This window comes from Gopherus flavomarginatus, chromosome 4, assembly GCF_025201925.1.
Source record: "Gopherus flavomarginatus isolate rGopFla2 chromosome 4, rGopFla2.mat.asm, whole genome shotgun sequence".
In the NCBI taxonomy this organism is placed as follows: Eukaryota; Metazoa; Chordata; order Testudines; family Testudinidae; genus Gopherus; species Gopherus flavomarginatus.
Window position 1 is genome coordinate 209,532,741 of NC_066620.1, and position 18,652 is coordinate 209,551,392.

Below are 18,652 nucleotides of genomic sequence, written 5' to 3' on the forward strand. Positions count from 1 at the left end.
TTAGCGTTTGTCTAATGGAAACGTAACCTTTGTGTTTTAGAGCCCTCTAGTGAGCAGAAGAAGACATTCAGTCTTGAAGAGAAATCCAGATCCTCCAGGAAACGTGTTCATTATGTGAAGTTTGCAAAAGGTATGGGGCACATTGTTGTTCTTTCATGAACTGCAGGGTTATAAATATCTATGTACCAGGATGACACATACCCTCTGACTTACATTTGGCATTAGACACATCCATGTGGCAGCCAGCTCTAAATTATAATACAGCCTTCCTGCTTTATTTGTCAGTTTTTGTTGGCTTTAGGCTGATATTCTTGAATAATTCAATCATTGTCTGTAGGAAGCTGCTATTTAATAAGGAAGGGTGACTATTTTGAATGGTATAAAAGAAAAAAACACAATGGTCCACGTGTTGAAAGAACTAACTAAAAGTTGTTGCTTGTACATCTGTACAGCTATATCCTGTGCAATCATGATAGCCCCTCTTAGTGGTCATGTATATAAGATCAGTGATAAGCTTACACTTGATTGCAGTAAGAGGAAAGCCCTGTTATCAGGTCTTCTCTCTATCGTTGATCATTGGTCTAAGTCACCCAAATAATTGAATTTAACTCTTGAAGTTTTGATTTTTTTTCTTGGTGATATCTTGATAACAGCCATCCTCTGCTTCTGGCTTTTTTTTAATAGTAATCCTATTTCTCGTGTGTGTGTGTGTGTGTGTGTGTGTGTGTGTGTGTGTGTGTGTGTGTGTATAAAAATGTCATTGGAATTGATTGTACCCGTACATACTATTTTCCACTAATGGGTACTTTGTTAAAATATAATACCCAGTATAATGTTGTGTTACACTAGTGAATACATCACATAAAATAGTGGCAGTTGACTTCTGAATGGGGGCCATATTTTGTTATTGGGGCTCCACCAAAGACTGCAGCTAACTTTTGGTGGCATCTCAAGATGTCACATCACTCCTCCTTTCTTCCCCTTCCTCTGCTTTGTCTACCACTCCTGTATTCAGACAGCGTAGTATGCAGATAAAGCTTATTGTAGGACCTGAAGCATCATTGCCCTGCCCTTGAAAACATTTTTAGAGACCTGTGAGCTGGGGCAGTCTGGTACTTTCCAACGGTAGAAGTTTTGCTCTTTATGAGCCAAGATTAATCCCCACCCAGCCTCGATGGCTACACTGTATCTAGAGAAGAATACAGTGCTGTCAGAGACAGGGATATCCAGCAAGTGTTCGAGGAGACGCTTTCTCCCTGCACTCGCCCTGTCTGTAGGGGGACACAGAGCATGCGTCCCTCTAGCTTGGTGCAGCCTTCTCCACTGTGCTGCATCCAGTCAGCAGCATGTCCATCAAGGTGGAGGGAGCGGGGGTAGGGCCAGGACTCTACCCCTTCCCTGGCCCCTTTGGGATGACTTGAGGGAGTGCAGAGAGACATTTTTTGTCTGTCTGAGGACAGGCACTACAGTGGGCTTCTTGTGCCCCTTTGCTGCCTCATCCCTACCCATTCCTCCCTCTACAAAAGGGCCAAGGACAATCAGCGTTTAGCATGTTGTCCCTGTCTCTCCCCCAACCCCCAAGGCTTCTGGAATCCCACTGTTCACTTTTGATATTGTCCAAATGAATAATGACTGCATTTCTTTGCTCTTCCCTCCCCACCTCCCCAGGAAAGGATCTCTCTTCCCGCAGTGAAGATGACCTGTCCTGCATTTTTGGGAAACGACAGAATACAAAAACTGAGGTAAATCATATGAATGTAGGACTGGAAAGGACCCCCTCGGTCATCAAGTCCAGTCCCCTACTATCACAGACAACCCTGTCATAAAATCTCATTTATAAACGTACCAAGTTCCATCTCAAAACTAGTTAGGGCAGTGGTGTGCAGCCCACGGGCTGCACACCGCCCATCATGGTAATCCGCTGGTGAGCCGTCAGACAGTTTGTTTACGTTTGCACGGCCACCTGCAGGTCCCAGTGACCGCGGTTCGCCGTTCCTGGCCAGTGGGAGCTGCAGGAAGTGGTGGCCAGCATATCCCTGCAGGTCAACAGGCCAGTACGTCTTTCTTGATCGTGGGTTCAATAGTGTAAATCATTCCTCTTCCTTTAACATTTTTCCCTTTAAAGAAACCTATGCACATATCCAAATGCCTTGGTGCAAGTGAGATTTTTACGTACTCTTCAAGAGCAATGGCTTTAAAGCCCCCATTAAAGTTCTGAATGGAAGGGCAATCTTTTAACTATTGGGTGAAAAGAGTGAGTTTAGTGGATGTTTTAATGATCTACTGCGGGCATGGCATAACTTCTCTACAAATCAGTCAATATTAAGAATTTTGTTTTTCCTTTTACACTCTTATTTGCAATATAGAATGCATAGTAGCTATCTTTTGTTGTTCGAGTTGCAGATTATGTACTTACTGTAAATATAAAGTACAATAGTTAGCAAAAACTGACCAAACTCAGCAAAACAGAAAATTGTTCTTATATTTTCACAAGAGAGCTGAATATTTACAAATTCTAAACCTGAGAAGCTTTTTTAATGTCACCTTAAATATGGTGGCTTGGTTTTCACTTTTGTTGTTTGGTATGCAATACGCGCAGGCATAAATAAGTTCTGCTATTAAATATCTCCCAGGGACTCTTTGTTCCTTCAGGTAGGTAAAATGTGAAGTCCAAATTGGCGCTTATAGACTCACCGATGTGAGTTTTGTAGGTCACAGCTAGGTTTGCACTTAATGTTTCAGTAGCATTTTGCTGTTATGGGGAGGGTGTCTGTCTTATGAGTATGCAGTGATTCCCTTGTGCAGGAGCATGACTAGTGCAACCAGGCAAGGGTTTTGGCAATACTGATGATCACTAGCATGCACACACAGAAGGGACAAAAGAACGTGCCACAGGAATTATACTGCTAATCCTGTGGGCACTCTAAAGTTGATTGTGGTTAGAGGGAAGTCTGGAGCCTATGTTTGAACTGAGACGATTTCTTGAATACTGTGCGATGGAGCTAGACTATGCAGAGCCTTGTGCCAGCTCCAATCCAAAACATTTTAAAGCTGTTCTACAGCTTCACGGGAAGCCAGTGACAGAGAGCTTGGGAATAGTATGCTAGGAGATCCTGTCTCTGGTGAGTGTTGTAATGGTAAAGATCTGTAGGCTATCAAAACTATAGCACCCCCTTGAGATTGCAGGGTGTAACCCAAACTACGATACACTGCCTTGCTGTTCTCCTAGGTAGCTTTACAATTTTTTTTGGTTTTAAATAAATGAAATCTTGACAGGGAGAGAAAGTGGATATCAGATCTGCTTCTTATGATAAGAATTCCCCAAACTGCAAGAAAAGCGCTACCATTAAATGAAATAACTGAGGCTAGAAGAGACTTAGAACCAGGAATCGTCCTGTCTTGTCAGCAACTGAAAGTCATAATCCAGACCTTCATTTTGCAAGCACATCATTTGGCCTTGATGGATAACAGTTTGGGGAGACTCCATCAGCCGCAATGCAGCTGGTCTTAATGATCCATTAATTTATTGCAGTTTTGAAATTAGCTTTTGGACTTCAAGTCTATAGCAGCCACTAGCGGCCTAAGCTATCATATGCCTTCAGTAGTTGAGCCCCCTTGATTAACCTCTCCTATTAGCTGTATGGCCATGGGTCCTCTTGCTGAGGTGCTGCCACCTGATAGCTCAAGGTGTAGCAGAACCTGCTGGGACTTGTCGTCTTTTTATGGTCTTCATCACCACATTAAATTTAAGGAACTCGTGGATCACATTTTGCCCAGTTATCCAAAGAGTGATCTCACTGTAGAATCGTAGAGCTGTAGGTCTGGAAGGGACGCTGGGAAGTCATCAAGTCCACCCCTTGTGCTGTGGCAGGACCAAGTAAACCTAGACCATTCCTGACAGGTGTTTGTCCAACCTGCTCTTAAAAAAATTCTAGTGTTGAGGATTCCACAACCTCCCTTGGAAGTGTATTCCAGAGCTTAACCAGCCTTAGAGTTAGAAAGTTTTTCCTAATAATTTAAATCTCCCTCACTGCAGAATAAGCCCATTACTACCACTTCTACCTTCAGTAGACATGGAAAGCAATTGATCACAGTCCTTTTTGTAACGTATTTGAAGATTGTCAGGTCCCCCCATAGTCTTCTTTTCTCAAGACTTCATGTGCCTAGTGTTTTCAGCCGTTCCTCATAGGTTAGGTTTTCTAAACCTTTTATTTTTGTTGCGCTCCTTTCAACTCTCTCCAATTTGTCCTAAAGTGCAGCATCCAGAATTAGCCGTAGTACTCCAGCTGAGGCCTCACCAGTGCTGAGCAGAGTGGGACCTCTCATGTCTTATACACGACCACAATTTTAATACATCCTACAATGATATACACCTTTTTCATGGCTGCATCAGATTAACTCCTATTCACTTTGTGATCCACTACATCTAGCTTAAATACATCTAGCTTATCTAAATATTCTTTAACTTATTCTTTCCCTATTTTAGCTTGCATTCCTTTCACCTGGTGGTTAATATTTTGTTGAGTATCTGGTCACCATTAACCTTTTTAGTGAAGACTGAGGCAAAATAAGCATTATTAAATAGCTCCGCTTTCTTGATGTCATCATTTAGATATGCTTCCCCACTAAGTAGAAGACTATGCTTTCCTTCATCTTTCTCTTGCTCCTAATGTATTTTAAAAAAAACTCTTCTTATTGCCTTTTATTTTGTGCCTTAACCTTTCTGATTTTGTCCCTATGTCCTTGTGCAATTCTTTTGTACTCCTCCTTAGCAATTTGTCCATGTTTCCACTTTTTGTAGGCTTCCCTTTTTGATTTCTCAGGTCATTAAAGAGCTCCTGGTGGAGTCATATTGGCCTTTAACTATATTTCTGTCTTTCCTTTGCATCATGATAGTTTGTAGTGAAGCCTTTAATATTGCCTCCTTGAGAATCTGCCAATGACCTGGCAACCGAACCAAAAGCTCAGTTAACCCAGGGTGGAGCGAGACGCTGGGTAATTAACCCGCACCGACACCTGTTCAGCTGGGGCTGCCTGCTACCTGCAGGCAGGCTCCTTGAGGTGAACCAGCAAGTGATGGGAGCATGGAGGAAGATGAGCGACCAATGGGGGCGGGACCTTGTGAGGAAGAGGTGGAGCATGGGCAGGGTGTCTGGGGTCTGGTTACCAGCTATTTGAAAGGTGGCAATGCTAGGTGTGGAAGCACTATAGAAGTGCATTCAGATGTAGACATGTTTTTATTCTTATAAAAACGTGATGGCCAATGGCTTTGATGTGGCACTGAACTCTGGGGGTGCAGGAGAGGTGCTATTCTCTGTGATGCTATTCCCTGTTCCCTGGCTAGATTTCCATGTTGAAATAGTGGCAGAAGAGGTAGGGCAACTTGGCATGGTGGACTCGCCCTCTGTATCCCCTCTGAAGCTGCTGCTGGTCAGCCACAGGTAGACCCAGCCAATAGCAGCACAGCTGCTTCTTAAGCCATTCTACCCACAGTGCAATAGCCCTCCTTTCTCTCTGGATCCCAGAGACCTGTGACATTTAGAGGGCGAACAATATAAAAACTGCACTGCTTAGCCCCTCAAGTAAAGGGGGACTTGCAGCTTGGAACTTCACAGACTTTTCCTATTCCTCTTTTGTCTCCTACAGTGGATTTTACATAGGAGCAGGGAATCTGGCTTGGTATTACATTAATTGGTCAGTTGACCCTTTTAAATGATATTGTCGGGTTTATTTGTGGTCTCTGCTATAATTCCTGGACACTGGGCATTTCCCTGATGTGGCAAAGAGAGAGCACTGCAGATGCTGTAATTCTCTTGGACAGTAGTTTATATCCGTTTCTGTTCAGAGAGAGAGAGAGAGAGAGAGAGAGTAGGAAGAGTCCTGGTGTCCATCGGATGCTGGTAGTCTGTGGTCCCTTGTCTTTTCATTACAGTTTCACCTTCAGCAGTTGCATGCTATTATCTCTGCATGGGACAAGTCAGGACAGGTGGATTTAGGTGCTAGAACTACTGCTACCAAGGAGTCTTATCGCCTTTAAAGCCTTATTGTAACCACGCTTTGTATAGTGCTAGTGCGTCTTGTATTGCTCCTGCATTCTCAAACCATGTGTACTTCAGAGAGATCCCTTTCAAGGAACTGGTAATAGAATGTCTAATATTTTGCCTCTAGTTCATAGAATCCAACTCAGGTCACTGAGTCATCAAAACTCCTCTACATGTAATAGCTGTTTGGTGATCTGTGTGAGGTGGTTTCAGTCCATTTCCTGCTGGACTACTGTCCATATCTCACAACCTCTAAGAAAGCATTCAGGTTAACTCAGTCCTTAGTACTAAATTCCCTTCTTATTCCTAGAGATGGTTCCACCAGCTCAGAGTCAAGAGATGCAGAGAAGCTTACATTGCAATTGCCTGTTATGTACCTATCCTTGAATAAATCTTCAGTCTTTTTCTCTCAGAGGTCTCAATGGGTAGTTGTGGGCACATTGCTTTTTCCTGAAAAGTTCTCAGGTGTGGGTGCCATGGGGTGCCAATCTGTCACCTTTCCCACTCTACCTGAGTCTGGGCCATTAGGAGGATTAGGTTATTAAGGAGGCATGGGGGCGTTATCAGTATGTTGATGACACCCAGCTGTATCTCTCTCTTGTCCCACCCTCTTGATGCAGTTCAGCACCTCAGCCAGTAATATTGAGTTATGGGTCAGAGCAACCTGGTTGAAGCTCAGCGTAGACAAGACTGAGATGATGGTGGGCTGGGAGAAGCAGCTAAAGGAGATAGTGGAGATAATACACGTCCCTGTGAGGGAGTACATCTACCATTAGTCACTAGTGTTTGCAATTTAGGAGTGGTTTCAGCTCCCAGCTGCTGCTTGAAGACCACGTTAGATCAGTCAACTTTTTACCACCTGCACCTGGCTAGGAGGCTGTGACCTTTCATTTCAAATGTTGACCGTGTCACTGTTATCGATGCTTTTGTCACCTGAAGATTAGACTGTTGTAACAAATTCTGCTTGGGGCTGCACCTTAAAACCATTCGGACACTGAAGCTGACACAGAATGACGTAGCTCATTTAATGAGTGGGACATATCACTGGAACCATGTGACCGTTGAGCTCTGGGATCTGTATTGGCTGCCCATTAGGCTGCTTGTGGAGTTTAGGATGTTGGTTATACCCTGTAAAGCCCTGAATGGTCTGAGGCTACCTGCCTGAGGGACCACCTCTCTTCCTACCTCATTCTGCCTCCTCTGCAGTCAGCAGGGATGCACAAGCTGGATCCCCCTCTTTACGAAAGAGATAGGTGGCTGGCAGTGCATTCTCTGTGAAGGCTCTGAGATTGGATCTTGCTTCCCACTCCCAGTCCCAAGTAGCCTGAATTTAGCCACCTTTCAGGCAAGCTGAAAAAAACACGTCAGGTTGGGTAAGATTTTTAGAGAGGGCTGTGTGATTGCTCCCCATACCCATGAAGGGGTGGAAAGGCTTTTTGGTAGGTGTCTGGCTGGCTGAGATCTTGTTAAAGTGATCACGTCAGTGCTGCTGGAATTTCATTATATGTATTGATGATGCGAAGGTACCCAAAGCCTTTGATAGGCGTCTTTTTAAAATTATTTAAAATCTAAAATAAATGTTTCCTTCATGATAGATCGTGTGGTCAAACAAAGCCTTTTTAATAAACTACAGAGGGACCTCTGGAACCGTCTCCCTTCAAGTGAAAACAATGGCTGAGCTTTGGAGCTCACCTAAATTGGAAACGTCTGCAGTTTTCTCAGGGAGACAATGAGTGATCGAAAATATTGAATTGTAATTATGGCACTCTCCCGAGACCTGTGGTGGGGACCTGCTTGCAGGGCAGTGCCTGCCAGCCTTCTCCCCCACCCCCCTTTAATTTTCTCACTCGCTTCGGAGCTGGGGAGACAGAAAAACAAATTCCATTAGTTCCTATCTGGTTGAACTTCCTGGAACCCCCACTGTTTTTTTTTCTTCTCAGAATTTCCTTCCTCCATCCAGCTGTGTTTCCTGATGGAGCCTTATCACAGGAGAAAATACTCCTGAGTGTGACTGAGGATTTGGGAATGAATTACAGTCCCAGCTCATTAGCTAAACAACATGATTCTGACACTGACTAATTTTGGGGTTTGGGGGAGAAGCCCTGATTTGCTGGGATGCTTCTAATAAGTCAGATTCTTGCATAGAAAACTTGAGTGCTTTAAGCCCATCTCACTTCCATGTCTCAGGCCATCTGATCAGTAAACAGCTTCCTTAAATTATATTAACATAGATGTTATCATGCATGAGTTCCCCTAAATGGCCAAAGACTAGTTGCCCATTTACCTCCCCGTTTGGTGTGATCTCTTTCCTGTTCATCATCCGGAATTTCAGCCTTCGTCCCCATTGCTGTCTCACTTTTTTATCAGGAAATTGGCTTCTCACACGTTTTCCAGAGTTTCCTCAATTGAGTTGCATTTCCCAGCAGTTATCAAAGACCTCATTGCCTAGTGGTTAGAATCCAGAACTTGAAAATGTGCCTAATCCTGGCTCTGCCATTGACTCACTGAGAGGCTGTGGGCAAACCCCTTTCTTCCTCTGTGCCCTGGTTTTCCCCTTTGTGAAATGTGAATGCTGATACTTACCTGACATAGGGTATGTGAGGCTTAACTAATGTGTTCTTAGACTAGTCACAACTTCTCTCTGCATCAGTTTTCCCATCTGTAAAATGGAGTTAATACCTGTGTCACTGGGGGGTGTCAGGATTCATTAGCTGTGTTCTTCACAGCTTTGTCTGTGGACGGAATTAAGTGTTGCATAAGACAGAAGTTGGTTATCAGATAAGAATTACTGATAGTGCTATTTGAGCTTGGCAAGATCACAGCTGGCACAGGGTGTTCAGAATGGGAATGTGCAGTACACAAAGGATGCTGAAAAGCTGGAGAAAGTCCAAAATGAGCTTAGTAAAATGGCTAAAGGGTTAGAGGGCATGTCCTAGAAGGTGGGAGTGGAGCAATTGGATATGCTCGTCTTAGAAAAGAGGCAGAAGGAGACTACCACAATGTCTATAAATATCTGGATGTGGGGGAGTAATAAAGGAAAAGGAAAGGCTTCTTCTATTCAGGGTGGTCAGAAGCTGGGAATAGAACAGGGAGCAGGCACTTAGTTAGGAAAAGGAAGACACATGCCAGATCTTCTGCAAGCTTCCTAATGGCAATGTCAGTGGAATACTCTCTGAAGGGAAATCCAAGCCCCTAAAGTAAATAAAGTCAAGAAAAACTAGATTTAATGTGTCAGGGGTGGGGAATTATAAATTGGTTTATTTGAAATACCTCACAAAAATGTGATGGCTCCCACAGCATTGTCTTCCTTCTTCACTCTCTAGTGGTCTCTAATATGTATTGCATTTATTCTCTCCTGCTGTATTTATTTGATATTATAATATCCCCAGTATTCGAGGGTGAGGAGCTGTGACCCAGGTGTTGTGACTTGGCCCACAGGGGGAATTTATCAGAGATGAGATTAAAATTTAGGACTTCATGGCTCTCGGATTCTAAGCACAGGACTTTGTCTCATGTGTATCAGTCAGCCCTTCATGTTTACAGCAAGAATGTTTAATGCATTCTGTATTGTCGAGGAGTAAATATTAGGTTCATTGCTTTTAATGCAATGTTTAATATCAGTAAGGGAAGTAAATGAGAATAAATAGTCCTGTAATGAAGTGTCAGATATTGAATGGATGTTTAAATACTGAACTTCTTCTATAGTAAACACTGACCAAACACTCCAGTAACAACATAGTCACCACTCAGACTCCGCTCACAGCTTCTGGTTTTTGTGATGGCTGCTCCTTGCAATTTGTACATCAGTGATGGTTTTTCATTTGTATCTTCAAAAATCCATAGTTTGGGAGGTGGGGGGGAGGGGAGAAGTGCTGATCACTTACAGTAAACTCTGGTAAGTGATTGACATGCACTCTATCACCCTATCAGTAGCCGTAGGAAATTGCTTTACGCTGTTATATAGGAGAGCCAAACTTTGAAGGCAGTGATTGGTAGGAGCCCTCCCTGTGAGCTGTTAATTTTTGTCTGCCTTGACCATCATGGTTTACTCAGTACAGATGATTGGTGTGTGTGCCTATATGTATAATTTGAGAAATTGAATCTTATGTAATTAGACCAAGGGGTGGCTCTAACGCCCATTAAAAGGCAATGATAACGCTTGTTGACTTCAGTGGGAGCTGACCATGTTTCCGGAGGCATAGGCACAAAGGGAAAGAGTTAATATTGTACATTCAGTCTTAAGTTCTGCATTTCCTGCCTTTTGACCATTTGAATGAATTACCTTAATATTACTTAGGAAAGAGAAAAGGTTTTGTGAATGTATTGTATTAAATCTGTGGCCTCTCAGATATTGCTACACTGCAAAGCATGGCCTGTGAAACTTCAGAGACAAAAGCCTCTTTGTCAGCTGTTAGCAGTATAGGGCCTTTGACCCACATTTGAGCACTTTGCCACTTGAACAATTCTGCTGCATCCAGTAGAGGGCAGTGTTACATACAAATACTAGCTAATTCATTAAACTATAAATAGAGGGCCCAGTTCATCACAGCCTTGCACCTTGTGCTCTCATTACACCAGTACAAAGCAGTACTGGTAGCATTTTTCACCCATTTTGTACTAGTGTATCCAACTGCCAGCTGCAGGGCAGCAGTGAATTGGGCCCCATAGTTTTTAATCGGGGTTATGTTCGGTGCTTCTCAGTACCGGGGCCGTTATTGCGGCAGCAATGGTAAACATTCCTTTATCTAGCATGGTATCTTAGCTCTTCTTTCCTTCTATCAAGAGAACTGCCAAGTATTGACGTTTCATTGCCTATTCTGTAAGCACCCTGTTAATCAACTGAGGATAAATTATTGCTGTTCAGAAATCAGCAGATAGAGAGACATCTCCCAGTGTCAAGGAACCTGTACTTTTTCTTTTCTCTTCATTGGTGAAGAGTCTTGCCTCTATCTGTTCATTCCTTGGGGGTTTAGTTAGGGACTGCAGTGAAACTGGGGGGAGCTCTTTTGATTTATCTTCTCTCCTTCCCTTTTGGTCACTTCGATAGGCTAAAAGAGCCGAGTTGGCTTTAATGTGTCACTGTTAGGGACCAAGCATTAGCAGGAATAAACCATCATGCCTCACAGTGAAAAATGTCCTCTGATTGGCTAATTAATCAGTCAAAGGGGAATGACATGGCTCTTGGCTTGAGGGACTCTGCTGCAGAGGTAAACAGGCCCGTTGATAAATGGTTTGCCCACAAATTCATATATCAAGAAAACTTAGTCATTTTTTAACTACACTCTGTGAAAACTGCACTGCATTTTTTTGGGAGGTAAATTTTTTGCTGCTGCTGCTTTTTGAAGAGTGCTTTTTAGGTTTGGGTGGTGAAACGTTTTAAAGGGAGAATCCCAGATATAACCACCTGCTGCATTTATCACTCATGTCTGCTTTCTAAAGTGCAAAAGGCCCCCTTCTGTCAAAGCAACCTCAAAACATAAATCCTTGCCATGGATTGGTAGTGAAGCTAGATAGTATATCAGGTCAGAAAGATTTGTGGCTTTCACGTTTATGTACATTTCAATAGTTTAACAGGCCATATCATCATTGAATGAACAATACTTTACTCCATGATCAGGCCCAGTGGCATCAGTGGAAGAACCTATGGGATAAAGTGCCCAATATAATTAAGACTTGATTCTGCCACCCATACACTGAATGGGCTCTTGCTCCGCAAACAGTCTCATTGATTTCCCAGCAGGCCTGTTTCCAGAGTGAGGTACTACTTTCTGTGCAAAAAGGTGGCAGAATTGGACCCTTAGCATTTACAAGTTAATTTGATACGGTGTAAAATAATATGACCCAGATCCCTCCACGCAGGAGGAAAGGGTAAACCCAGGTTGGAGCAGTGCAGCCATGTAAAGAACCATAAAAAACAAGCATATTACAGAAGGTTTACTTGTTGAATTTGTCATGTAAACCAAGAGATGACAATTCCTAATTGGCTGTTGTGGAGCTTTTAAACTATGAGAGAGCTGCAGCCATCATATAGGAATTTTGGATTGGCGCATGGAGAGCTTAATAAGCTTTGACTTTGTCTTGTGTAACCCATTTCTGACATAGCCCTTATTATGGACATTACAATTTTGTGACAAAATTGTGTGTTTCTAACTTATCTCTTAAAAACATTTGGTTGATTTCAGACATTCATTTTAGAAAATTGGTCTGCTGGACGGGAAATAAAGTGATGAGAAAAGTTCACTGAAGTTTTAATCTGTCCCTCACAGAATTTTTATATCATACTGTGATGTAATTACACCTTTTGCTATTAGTTTATGGAGTCCTAGGTCCCTTTTGATGTACAGCCAGAATAGCAGACTCCTCCATTCCCCAACCTGCTGTCTGGCCCTGGGTTGATAAAGTACACTGCACTCTGCTATCCACACGTGGCATAGGGCAGAACATTAGTTTTCAAACTGGGGTGCACCCACGTGTGAGGAGATGATGAGGTTATCAGGGAGACACAGGTAGGGCTGCGACTGACTGGGGCAGGGCAGCAGCAGGGAGGGAAATTATGTGGATGGTGGAGTGTTTTGGTTTGGCAGGTTTTATGTGCGCACAGTGTATTTGTGTTAGAGAAGGCTAGTTGCAGTGTGCTTTGCCCTTGGAGCAGAAGGTGGTGAGATTTGTGGTCGCTGGTTCCTTGCAGGGGTTCATTCCACACTCTCAGGCAGGCCCCAGAGAAAGTGCTGTCTCCTGCACAGGGGAGCTTTACCTTTATGGTAGAAAGTTCTATGGTGCCTGAGGAGCAGAGATGTTAGTCACAGTCTTATTCTGTGGCCTGAGATTATGTCTACACTACAATTAAAAACCCACAGCTGGCCTGTGCCATCTGACTCGGGTTCATGGGGCTCGGGGGCTGTTTAATTGTAGAGTGGACACTTGACCTGGCTCTACCCCACAAGGTGGGAAGGTTCCAGAGCTGAGGCTCCAGCCCAAGCCTGGAAGTCTACACAGCAATGAAACAACCCCATAGTCCGAGCCCGCAAGATCAAGTCGGCTGGCCCGTGCCAGCTGCGGGTGTCTAGTTGCTGTGTAGACATACCCATAGTATGAAACTGACAGAGGCCTTGAACTTGACTCAGTATATTCGTTGGATAGCCACTGTAGAGAGCAGAGCACAGGTGTGATATGCTCACGGTAGCCCGTCTTGCTGTGGAGATGTACTGCAGTGTTCTGTACTAGTTGGAGTTTCCAAACAGCTGATGGCTGCATGTCCAGGTGTATCACATTGTTGTGGGCCAGCCAGGAGGTGACAAAGGCCTGTATAACAGAGGCTGGGTCATAGTCCACTGGTGTGGGATGGACTCTCCTAGCCAACTGTTGATGGAAAGTGTTATACCAACATTCTGGAGGGTTAGAACTTAGTGTCAGTGAGACACTCTGAGGTTCTTCTGTAATGAAATAGTTCTCAAGCTAAGATCCTGCAATGCTTGAACATAAGAATGGCCATGCTGGGTCAGACCAAAGGTCCATCTAGCCCAATATCCTGTCTTCTGACAGTGACCAATGCCAGGTGCTTCAGGGGGAATGAACAGAACAGGTAATCATCAAGTGATCCATCCTCTGTTACTCAGCTTCTGGCAGACAGAGGCTAGGGACACCTTGGCTTGGCTAATAGCTGTTGATGGACCTATCCTCCATGAATTTATCTATTTCTTTTTTTAACCCTGTTATAGTCATGGCCTTCACAACATCCTCTGGCGCAAAGAGTTCCACAGGTTGGTTGCGTTTTTTGAAGAAATACTGCCTTTTGTTTGTTTTAAACCTGCTGCCTGTTAATTTTATTTGGTGGCCCGTAGTTCTTGTGTTATGAGAAGGAGTAAATAACGCTTTCTTATTTACTTTCTCCACACCAGTCATGATTTTATAGACTTCTATCATATCCCCCCTTAGTCGTCTCTTTTTCCAAGATGAAAAGTCCCAATCTTATAATCTGTCCTCAAATGGAAGCTGTTCCATAACCCATCACAGTCTCTGCACGTCTCAGGATCAGGTCCTTAATTTAAAAAAACCAACTTATTTAGGATAAACTATAGCTTGTTTAAGTAGCTGTTTCCTGTCACCGGTCTCACTCTGTCCTATTATGTAGTAGTACAAACCTAAAACTGTTCTTAGAAGACCATCACATCATAGCTTTTTTGTATAAATCCTGCTTTTGGTGATTCTTTATTTAAATCTCGGGCTGCAATGCTATGCTATGCTATACTATACTATACTAATACTATACTGTACTATACTCAGCTATTGGGTTGTGCAGCTCTGACATTGTTTGTATCTAAAAATGCCTTTTCTGTTGTCCTGCTCTATGAACGTTCTGTAGGGCGCAATCCTACACTGGCACAGGAATGGACTAGGTGACATAATTTCCATCTGTAATACACCTCTACCCCGATATAACGCTCTCCTCGGGAGCCAAAAAATCTTACTGCGTTATAGGTGAAACCACGTTATATTGAACTTGCTTTGATCCGCCGAAGTGCTCAGTCCCGCCCCCTGAATCACTGCTTTACTGTGTTATATCCAAATTCGTGTTATATCGGGTCTCGTTATATTGGGGTAGAGGTGTATTTATGATTCTACTAATGCTTAAAACTGTAGGTTAGTTATTGACTTACGTTTGATATTGAAAGCAGTAGGATCATAAATGTAGAGCCAGTTGTAGAGGTGATGACATACAGTGGTGTAACCTCACACGTCAACAGTGACCATAAGGGAGTCTATTGTAACTTGCATGCCAAGAAGCTAGAAAAAGCCAAGATACCCCTACTTTAACTTACCCCTCCTTACACCATGTGTCAGTTGCTGCTCTTTCTATACCTGTCTTTTCCAGCCTCTTGGCATTTTATGCCAACACAGATCTCGGAGTGTAATTTATGCTAGTTTGTACATCACCCTGTAGTGAGTCTCATGAACGTGATTGAAGCAAGACTCTCTGAGCCAGTAGTTAGGACTTCTTGGCTCAGTTCCTGGTTCTGCCACTGATTTGCTGTGTAAATTTGGGCAAGTTGCTTTAATTTCTCTGTGCCTTGGTTTCCCCATCTGTAAAATGGGGAGAAATTCATTTACCAATGGGTGTTGTCAGCCTTTTTTAACGGCTTAACTGTTTACAAAGTGCTTTAACATCTGCAGGTGAAAGGTGGTGCAAACGTGCTTTGGCTCCCCCTCTCTATCCCATCAAACATTAGCTGCTTATATTCACTTTCAGGGTCCCTCATGGTCAGTCCCCACCCTGCATATCATCTCTGATTCATTTATCAAGTAATCCGTGCTCTCCAATCAAGCCATGATGTCAGCCTCCATTGCCCATTTGTGAATTTTCAAATAAGCACCCTTGTGCATCTCTCATGCTGTCCCATGTGCTTGGGAGACACTTCCAGTAAACGTCCGCAAATCTGCCTCATCAAGCACCTTCAGATCCCTCTTTAAAGCTCTCCTTTGCCATGATGCCTACAAAATACTTAAGTCAGGTTACTGGGATGCTGTGATGAATGCAGGGGATGGTGTCTCCTTCTCCTCTCCTATCTACATCCATCTGTTGTCTCAAGTCTTATACTTAGACTGTAAGCTCCTTGGGCCAGGAACTTTCTTCTTGTTCTGTGTTTGTACAGCACCTAGCAGTGGGGTTGTGGGGCAAGATTAGGTCTCCATGGCTCTATGACAGGGGTCCCCAACCCAGTGCCCACGGGTGCCATGGTGCCCACCGGGAAGTCTTAAGTGCTCCCGTGTACTGACTGGAGGTCGCGCATCCGCCGAAATGCCACCAAAATTCGGCGGCATTTCAGTGGTGACACTTCTGGATGACACTGCTTGTTGGTGGCATTTCGGCGGATGCTCGTCCACTGCCACGGTCCTCTGTGGCTCGTTGTCTGGCACCCGCCAGACAAAAAAGGTTGGGGACCACTGCTCTACAATAATATAATAATGTGCATGTTTATTTACTAACAGCGGCTGCTGCTGGAGAACAAAAAAGCTGTCTGAAGTATGCTTTGTGTATGTACATACATCTCTACCTTGATATAACACAAATTTGGATATAACGTGGTAAAACAGCGCTCCGGGGGGGGGTGGGGCTGCGCAGTCCAGTGGATGAAAGCAAGTTCGATATAACGCGGTTTCACCTATAACACGGTAAGACTTTTTGGCTCCCGAGGAGAGCGTTATATCGAGGCAGAGATGTATTTATCTTTGAACTCTACAGCCATAGTGCCTGTAAACTCAATGCAGTCGGTTTAGGATATCCTAACTTAATTAGACTTTCTGAAATTCCTGAAGCATGACTGGCTCCAGCTTGCCTGAAATACTTGCAAAAGCAACGCTGTTTACATAATATTAGGATGAGGAGGGAATGTGCTCCAGAGCACTAAAATTCACATATGTGGAGCAGAGGTGGGAGGGGGAATGGGGTGTTACTCTAATTAGATCTTTGGGTCTCAGAAAGCTGAGATCATATAACAAGTGAAGAGGTATCTACCTGCTGGAGTGTTTGTATAATCCGTTGCTTCTGGTTAAGTGAAGTAGCAGCCCTTGTTTTGACAGTTAGTACTTAATGCATCATTTGGGCTGCTGATTCCCTGACATCTGTTCATTACAACAGACCTCCTCCAAAATAGGTCTAGCAGAGTGGAACACCTCCCCCACCTTTAATAAGCCTAGTGTTTCTAAGTTACCAAATGGCAAAAGAATGTTACACGTAGTAATTGTAATGGCTCTTACCCAAAGGCTCAGAATATGGTCCATGGGGTTGTTTTTTTGTTTGTTTTTTTGCGCGGGGGTGGGGGTCTCTCTTGTTTTAGGATGCCCATGAATAGCCCTCATTTTTTGGCCAACCTCCCCACTCAAAAAAAAAAAAAACAAAAAACAAACCAACCCTGGGGATTCTGACTTTAACATTTGCTACTAGGAAACCCACAGTTTGTCACACTCGGAAACTAGCCTTACAAAAACACTCATACAATAAAGGGCATTATGCTGAGCCCTAGCCTGTGCTTGTTTTCTGGGAATGCTCCAGGGTAGTCGTGACAGTCACCTTCCATACATGACCCTGCTCTACTTCTTCATTAACTTATGGAGCTGGCCCTGGATGTGGGGAGCTCATTATATGCTCTGTGAAAAGGTGACCCAGCGGCTATGTTCCCCCTCTGCTCCCAGATGCAAAGTGCCTGTCTCAGGTACATTGCTTACCAGAGCTCCATCTCAAGCAGTGTGCCCTCGTTTAGAGTCTGGTTTAAATAGGCCATCAAGCCCAGAACATACTGTCGACGCACCATGAGCCTTTGCAGACACTGCTCAAGCTACTGAATAGAACTAAAGTCTTTATCTTTCATCTGTCTCTGTCTCTCACCTCTATCTAAAAAATGTATTGTGGGGCACCTGGCATTGGCCACTGTCGGAAGGCAGGATACTGGGCTAAATGGACCTTCGGTCTGACCCAGTATGGCTGTTCTTAGATACTCTTGAATCTTCAACAACCCATTCTTCAATGAGAGTTAGCAGCCATTTGTAATACAATGGCATAAAATGTTCTCCGTTTGTATCCTAGGAGTTTTCTTGTGTTCTAATTTGAGCCAAACAGCTGCGTTGAGGAGTGTGGCCCAGCACAAGTAGTGCTAAGCAGAGAGAGTGAACAGGGGAGTGTCACTAAGGTTATGTCTTGGCCCGTAGAACCCTTATTGCTGATGGCTGGGGCTATGTCTACATCTAAAATGCTACAGTAGCCCAGCCGGAGCGCTTCAGTGTAGGCAGTTACTGCAGCAACGGGAGGGGTTCTCCCATTGCTATAGGTATTCCATCTCCCCTAGAGAACTCTTCCATTGACCTAGCGTTGTCTGCACCAGGAAGTAGGTTGGCTTAACTACATCTGAGGATTGTGATTTTTTTCATACCCCTAAGAGACATAGGTGTGCCAGTGTAATGTAGGTGAGCCTTGAGAGGGAAAGAATCCAGCTTGACTGTCAGATCCCAGGGTGACTTTGCAGGGCTGGCAGCTAGAAAAAATCATCTTTTAAACTGAGAATACTTCCTCTGGATATGGAGTTATCTGAATGCTTTGAACTTGAGAGCTGGCAATACACTTTTTGCCAATTAATATACAGCCCGGTGGGAATTGCTATTAGCCAGAACAGCAGAAGAATGCTGCTTCTGTCTGTCCCCAGGGTTAAACTCACTGAGGGAGGGCACTGAGATATTCTTCTAGGGGAGCCTTTCCCTTTGGAATTTGGTCCCTGTTAAAATCCCCTAATGCCAGAGCGAGGCCACCTTCAGGACTGATATTGTGCCAGATCCATCCATTCAACTTTCCATTTTATCCTTCTGGGAGAATTTCTTGCTGTGTTGCTGATGGTTGACTAAAGATGTTTGCTCTGTTACTTGGATGAGTATTATCAATGGGAGTACTCTGGTTTTATCTTGTGATATTTTTCTTCCTTTCTATACTGGTGCTTAGATGTGCCACATGATGGTGATAGCTTTATTATACAATTGGTAATACATAAATGGTCACCCTACTTGAAAGGGACAGGTGAATGGACATAGACCAACGTGACTCTTTGAAAAGGTACATCTGGAAACAA

General features: G+C 43.7%; 1 protein-coding gene across 2 annotated transcripts in view; it reads left to right on the forward strand.

The window, feature by feature from the left end:
- Positions 1-18,652, forward strand: part of PINX1 (PIN2 (TERF1) interacting telomerase inhibitor 1) — a 76,568-nt gene that overhangs the window by 13,042 nt on the left and 44,874 nt on the right. For both annotated transcript variants that reach the window (XM_050948911.1, XM_050948912.1), the window contains exons 5-6: positions 41-130; positions 1,669-1,742. In XM_050948911.1, the coding sequence (XP_050804868.1) occupies positions 41-130; positions 1,669-1,742 (164 nt within the window). The remainder of the gene's footprint in view (positions 1-40; positions 131-1,668; positions 1,743-18,652) is intronic.